This window comes from Nannospalax galili, unplaced genomic scaffold (assembly GCF_000622305.1).
Source record: "Nannospalax galili isolate Female #2095 unplaced genomic scaffold, S.galili_v1.0 scaffold229, whole genome shotgun sequence".
NCBI lineage: Eukaryota > Metazoa > Chordata > Mammalia > Rodentia > Spalacidae > Nannospalax > Nannospalax galili.
The window spans coordinates 3,139,372-3,146,550 of NW_008360328.1; the positions used below are offsets into that span (position 1 = coordinate 3,139,372).

Genomic DNA, 7,179 nt, shown 5'->3' on the forward strand with positions numbered 1-7,179 from the left:
AATGGTAATCAAAGAAGAGAACAAGACATTGTGGGGCGGATATGGGAGGGTGCTATCTGGGAAGTGGGTATAAAAAATAATAATAATTTTAAAAGACAAAAAAATAAAAAAATAAAAAAACAAAAAGCACCAATTGATCAGAATAATTTTATATGTGGTTTACCAGACAGGCAAGTGTCTTTATCTTGAAAATAAAGCTGTATTAGAAACTCAACTCTTTGTTTATTTGAAGAGAAACACTGTGTAAAGAATATTAAAAAATGGAGCTGGGGATGTTAGCTTAGTTGGTAGAGTGCTTGCCCAGCATGCACAAAGCCCTAGGTGCAGTCTTAAAGCCTGGTGATGCACTCCTATAATCCCAGCACTTGGGGAAGTGAAGACAGGAGGATCAGAAGTTTGAGGTCATCCTCAGCTCCATAGCAAGTTTGAAGCCAGCTTAGACTACATCAGAGGCTGTCTCAAAAGATAAGCAATGCAAACAAACTGCTTTTCTCTCTCTCTGTCTCTCTCTGATTGTGTGTGTGTGTGTGTGTGTGTATGTGGAGAGAGAGAGGAAGGGAGGGAGAGAGAGAGAATTAGATGCTTCAGAGTAGCATATATCTGGGATTTTATTTTATTTTATTACATTACTTTGTGTGTGGGGGGGCATGGGTACTCATGTGGAGGTCAGAGGACAGCTCATGGGAGTAGGTTCTCGTGCCATGTGGGTCCCGAAGGTCTAACATAGATTGTCAGGCTTGGCAGCAAACACCTTTACCTGTTGAGCCATCTTGCCAGTCCAATATTGAGGATTTTATAAAGGAGGTGGTTATATGGTTGTATTCTACTTCTGAGCTCAGTGAGTAAACACAATGAGAGAACGAGAAGGGGAAAGACCCCAACTGACCCAGGCCTGTAGCAAAGGGATCCATGTTTGCATCTTGGTCCCATATGCCCCATAGTGTGAGAATGAATGCTTTAATTTTGCTTTTCTCTTTTTAAGAGATTTTTAATGTTATTCTATTTAGAGAGATGACACAAGTAACAAAAATTTGGATGGGCACAGACTCAAGAAACAGCATCTGAACACTGTCCTTGCTTTTACCTTGGGACCCACATGAGCCAGGCTTCTTCCCATCCTTTCTCCCATCCTTTCTTCAGGGTAGCAGCTCCGTTGGTCCATCTGGGCTTTGTTCTCTTCAGAGTCTCTGGATTAGGTACTCTTTTACCCAGTTATTACAAAAGATGTTTCAGAGGATACATGTGAACAACCAGATGGTGGAGATGTGGAAGAGATGCTTAGGGTTAGGTGTGGCTGAGGGGTGTGGATCATCTGCATCTTCTCAGGCAAGTTACCCTTGGGTACCTCCATTTGTTCACCTACTCACAATCTCCATTGTGGATGCAGTGGTCAGGGATGCTGGCTGCTCATCTCCCCTCTTGTGGAAGGATCTTGACTTCCTCCAGGCTCTTTCTTAAGTAGAAAAGAGAATACTAAGCGTTAAATTACTGGTTGATTGACATTGGATAAAACTCTTAAGCACTTTGGCCTTTTAAAAAATGCCTTAAAAGTGGCACCAACAGCACATACGTCATCAAAGGCAGCATGGTATAGTGGTTAAAACATGGACCCTGGGTCCAGACTGCACAGGTTCAGATATTGGTTCTGCCACTTACTAACTATATGATCTTGAGTGAACTGATTATCCTCTCTGACCTAAGTTGGGTTCATAGTAATTCTTCCAACTCACAGTTGTTTTGTGGATCAAACAAATTCTGATACACAGTAAGTACATTGTGTGTTTGCTGCACAGAAGTAGAACCTTTGTAATTATGCTATGGACCATGTTGTAAACAACCCAGAACAAATGTATTATTGCTCTGAAAATTGATCAGGTTGCTGTAAGTTCTGCATGCCACTGTGAGCAGTATGTAAGGTCGAAAACTTGGTTAGAAGGCTTTAGTGACTAATGGTTTTTAGTCAACAAGATATTGGTGCTATGGAACACGGTCAGAAGATTTGATATGGAACAACTTGTGACTTACATTGGCAAGTGAGATTGAAGACTTTTAGGCTGAATTCAGAAGTGTGGATGTTGAAATATGTATATTGGGGGGAGACAAGAAACACATTCAGTGGTGTTTAATTAACTGGCCTAGGTAGAAATGTGATTGCGCTCTGTGGCCTGAGCCTAGATTCCTAAGCTTTTCTGCTTGATCTGAATTGAGTGACTGGGATTGGGGTTTGTGTTTGAGAAAGGAGATTGGGCCTGCTAGGCACTCAGCATTCTGGCTGTCCTGGTTGTTTTTGTGTCTGGCAGAAGAGAATGAGTTCATCCTGTACGCCATTCGGAAGTCCATCTACCGCTATGACCTCACCTCGGGAGCCACAGAACAGCTGCCACTCACGGGACTGCGGGCAGCTGTAGCCCTGGACTTTGACTATGAGCGTAACTGCCTGTATTGGTCTGACTTGGCTCTGGACACCATCCAGGTGAGGCTGTCAGCCCCTGATAAGTCTTGGGGCTGTGCCTCTTGACTGCTCAGTCTTGACAGTCTTCGAGGAAGGCTTAAAGACATGGGTGGTGAAAAGTTTGCATGTAGTAATTCATGACTGGGCTGCTAGATGAAGCTGCCATTTTCTGCTATAGAATTTTTCTTTCCTTGCCTACTTCTGTTTATAAAAAAAGATAGAGGATGCCCCAAATCCAAATCCTTGACTAGTCTCCCTTTTCCTGCTGGGAAGATTCTGAGATCAGTGATGTGGGATTATCAGTGGCTTCCTACTGTGCCCTTTTAATGTTTTCCTCCCCAAACCATCATACAGTAAAACTCCAGTTATCCTGTTTATGTACTTTCCCACTTCAGTTATTCTGAACATAGGCAAGAACCAAGAAGTAGCTGGGCATGCTGTGAGGCTGGGGAGGGAAGATCACTTCAGCCCAGGAGATCAGGGCCTGTCTGAGCAATATAACAAGATCCCATTCCTTAAACACAAAAACAGAACTGGAGCTACAGCTCAGTGACAGAGTACTTCCCCAGTGTACACAAGAGCCCAGGTTCAATTGTCAGAACCACTAATAACAACAAAACAACAACATAAAACACACACACACCAAGGAGTGAGCAGTAAAGATTCCTGGATAGACCAGGCAGGTGGCTCATATGCTCAAATATGTGCATTTTAGAGGCCAGCTATTTGAATTGGGAATGTAGCTCAGTGTAGGTCACTCACCTAGCACACAAGAGGCTCTAGGTTCAATTCCTAGTACCAACAACCCCCCCCCCCAAAAAAAGAAAGAAAAAGGAGAGCTATTTGACCTTTACTGTACTTAATACTTCTAGAAGAACAATTCTAAGTCTTCCTCTAATAGAAATTTTGCATTGTGAGGCTTGGGGTTGGAGGAGACTGCTGAGACTGACTAGCCTAACAGTGGCACCTCACGGCCAAGAATTGAAAACTACCAGCAGTCTGGTTTTCATTTATTTTAAAGGCAGCGGACTCACATACCTTATCAACTTGGACCTCAGTAATTTGAGAGGGCAGAATTTAGTAGTCTGTGTTCATAACCATAGTGTGGCATAATAGAAATGATTAAATTCTTTCTATTCATTATTCTTGGAGATGCTCTTATTAACCTAGCTTCCTACATCTGGAAAGTTGACTACTCTAAAACCTCTTATCCCTGGGCAGACCAGCTAGTTGAAGGCAGAGTTATTATCCCTGGGACCCACTGGCCTTGAGTCATCTGAGCATTCTACCATGTCGATTACTGCTTTTTTCTTCCTAGCGCCTCTGTTTGAATGGGAGCACAGGACAAGAGGTGATCATCAATTCCGGCTTGGAGACAGTGGAGGCTTTGGCCTTTGAACCCCTCAGCCAATTACTGTACTGGGTGGATGCTGGCTTTAAAAAGATTGAGGTATGAATATTCCTATGTTCTTCTTGATTAAGTGAGCAGGTAGAGCACTGGGACTTTGAGCCAGATTTGACACAGGGATAGGAACTACTGTGTCATACAGCTCTGGAAATTTCCTGAGAATTTCTAGAGCCTCAGCTGGCTGAACCTCTGGTGAAGAGATGAAAAGGGTCATCTCAGAATGTCCAGTGTCGTGAAGGTCCTCCCTGAGAACAGGATGCCTGAGACTCCAGTAACATGCATGAAAGTGTATTCTTTGGCTAGCAGAAGTGTAGTGTAGTAACAGTATGATAATACTTTCATAGTGTTATAATAGGACCACCATAACAGTCCATTATTATTTAGAGTAATAATTGCATTGCGCTGTCATTGTCATTATTAAGCTACCTATCTCTTACTTAGCTACCCAGAAACCTGTCCCACCTTGTATAGACAAGATAACAAGGGGGTAATGAAGGGTCTGTACACTACCAAGAGCATCGTGTTGAGGGATATAGGCGCACCCTGCCTTGCAAGTTACTGCTGGGGCCCTGGGACATTGCTGCTATATGGGGCTATAGCCTACAGGTTAAAGGGGAGTGCAAGTCAGGAGATAGAGCTAACCAACACAATAAGATGGAAGACACAGATTTGAGAGGCTGCCCTGTATTCACGTTTCTCCCTGCCAGCTACATAACGTGGCAAGGGACTTCTTAAAGCTTCGGTTTCGTAGTGTACGAGACAGTGCTTCCTTTAATGGAATCTGCAGCCATTCAAGAGGTGCTCTTTGGTGCAGGGTATGTGCCAGACCAGCTCCTAAATTTGATGGTACACTGGGAAGCTGTGGGAAGACAAACATGTTCTTGTTCTGACTAAATTTCAGTGGAGCTGGGCATGATGGTAGACTCCTATAATCTGAGCACTTGAGAGACTAAGGCAGGAGGATCAAGAATTTGAGGCCTGACTAGGCTGTATAGTGAGTTAAATAAAGGTCAGATTGGGATACATAGAGACCTTGCCTTAAACCAACCAAAAAAAACTCAAAAATAGACAAACAAAAAGGTTAGTAGAGGAAGGAAAATGGTGAGGAAATAGAGATCAGTTCTTTGGTGATGAGTGATGCCAAGAACATAATGTTAAGTCATGTGATCACATGGACAACATGAGGAGAAGGGAATGAGAAAGCCTCCAGTCACTGCAGCCTTTGAGCTGAGCTTGGCTCTGCAGGACACAGGGACACTGATGGAAGTGATTGAGATACTCAGTGCCCAGTACCTACCAAATACTGCCTTGATGGCTTTGTTACTGCTGTTCCTTTCCTTCCTTTAACTATGTGTGGTCAGCACTTTTCAGGTGAGGTGGAAGTGTCTGCCCCTCACAGGCTTGTTGTTCAAACACTGTTCCATTTAAATACTGTTTGTATAAAGGTGGCATAAAATGAATCTGTGTCCAGAGCTATTGATGCCCTTTGACCAATGTGGTCAGTGGAATTAAGAAAGGAGGTGGGTCTGGAACTGAGCTTTGAAGGAAAGCTTCTAGTAGCAAGTACAGGCCTGGGATGGGATATGGCAGGAGTGACAGGACAGAAGTCAGTACTTGGAGAACCATGAGATGATCAGCCTAGCCAAAGTAGAAGAAAAATGTGGAACGAGTCTCAGGACTTTGTGGAAGGGCTGAGACACTAGAAAAAAAAATTTAGGGCAGTATAGAGATGTCAGTGGCACAGAGGATGGAGTATCATGGTGGGTAGATTAGTGAACACAGAAGCAGTACAATTAGCCCTCTAAACCTGTGGTTTCACATCCATGGACTGAAAATATTCAGAAAAGCAAAACACAAGGACTTCTTTTCCTTGTCATTAATTCCTATACAACCCTGTGTAACAACCGTTTACTTAACATGTATACTGCAATGAGTATTATAAGTGGTCTGGTGATGGTTTAAAGTATACATGGTGTGTGTAGGTTGTATCTAAGTTCTGCACATAATAAAGGGGTTTGTGCATCCTTGGATTTTATTCTGTTGTGGGTAGTCCTGGAACCAGCCCGCATGGACTCCGAGGGACCACATTACTTAACTATGTGCAGATCACCACAGATAGAGGGGCGCATGATTCTAGCTCCCTTTCAAACCATGTGAAAATTGTTACCTGAGTCACGGGTACGATCAGTGCCTTCTGATTAAGAGTTAAGGCAGATTTCTAAATGCCTCTGGAAAGGGAACTGCACAGGCATGAGGGTGGGTGTAAGTCTGTGGGCAGGGACTGATGGATGGCTTTGGCAGTGTGGATCTTTTAAGGAGCCCAGATCCATCTCCATCTTTCCTTTCTTCCTTTCATCAGGTAGCTAATCCAGATGGTGATTTCCGACTCACAATCGTCAATTCCTCTGTACTAGACCGGCCAAGGGCTCTGGTCCTTGTACCCCAAGAAGGGTAAGTATGTCCCCGGACAGGAGCTCAGCATTATGCCCATTGCTACAATAAATTCCCATGGAAGTACAATCTTGAGACATAGCCTCTGCCCTTCATGAATGTGGTACAGATAGGTATTTACTGAGGGTTTAGAAGCCACAGCTTGGCCATCATGGTCAGGTATCTCCATGTGCGCTTCATTAGCAATTATCAGCGTTTCTTTGGGCCTCCAGATGTCTGCCATCTGTGGGGCATTTTCTCTAGAAAGGTAATGGTAAAGAGTCTGCAGACCAGGCAGGCCCCTTCATACATTGTGAGGGTTTTGTTTTTTTTAAAAATCTTGAGTTGCATGCATGGCACAAGCATTTAATTCAGTCCGTCTTTCTCATACACCCACCCCCAGGGTGTGCAGGTTTTCTTGCTCAAAATAAATATGCACTTAGGGAATCCATAGGTCCTTTTTGTCATTAACCCCTTAATTGAAGGAAACGTAACCAAGAGGGAAACTCTGGGTCAACTTTCTTCTCAGTGTATTTATGTTTGAGAAGTAACACTTATTTTTAGAAGAAAATTCTAAAAGAAACGTTTGTGTTTGATTAAAGATTTTAAGAGATCAGAAGAGTCGGAAAGGATAAACATGTTTCCTCTGTTCTCATTCCTAACCCTTTACCCTCCTAAATCCTAGAGATAAAAAAAATCAGTACTGGTTTTTAAAATTTTTTATTTATTATTTTTATTTTATGTGTATGCGTGTGTTGCCTGCATGTAGCTAAGTGCACCCATGTTGTACAGTGCCCTCGGAGATCAGAAGAGGCTGTTGAGTCCCCTGGGACTGGAGTTACAGACAGTTGTTAGCTGCCATGTGGGTGCTGGGATTCGAACCTGGGTC

The 7,179-nt window shown here is 43.3% G+C and overlaps 1 protein-coding gene across 1 annotated transcript in view; it reads left to right on the top strand.

The window, feature by feature from the left end:
- Sorl1 (sortilin related receptor 1) overlaps window positions 1-7,179 on the top strand; it is a 189,418-nt gene that overhangs the window by 101,585 nt on the left and 80,654 nt on the right. The window contains exons 17-19 of the mRNA XM_008826021.1: window positions 2,301-2,473; window positions 3,771-3,902; window positions 6,220-6,311. Coding sequence (XP_008824243.1) covers window positions 2,301-2,473; window positions 3,771-3,902; window positions 6,220-6,311 — 397 coding nt within the window. The remainder of the gene's footprint in view (window positions 1-2,300; window positions 2,474-3,770; window positions 3,903-6,219; window positions 6,312-7,179) is intronic.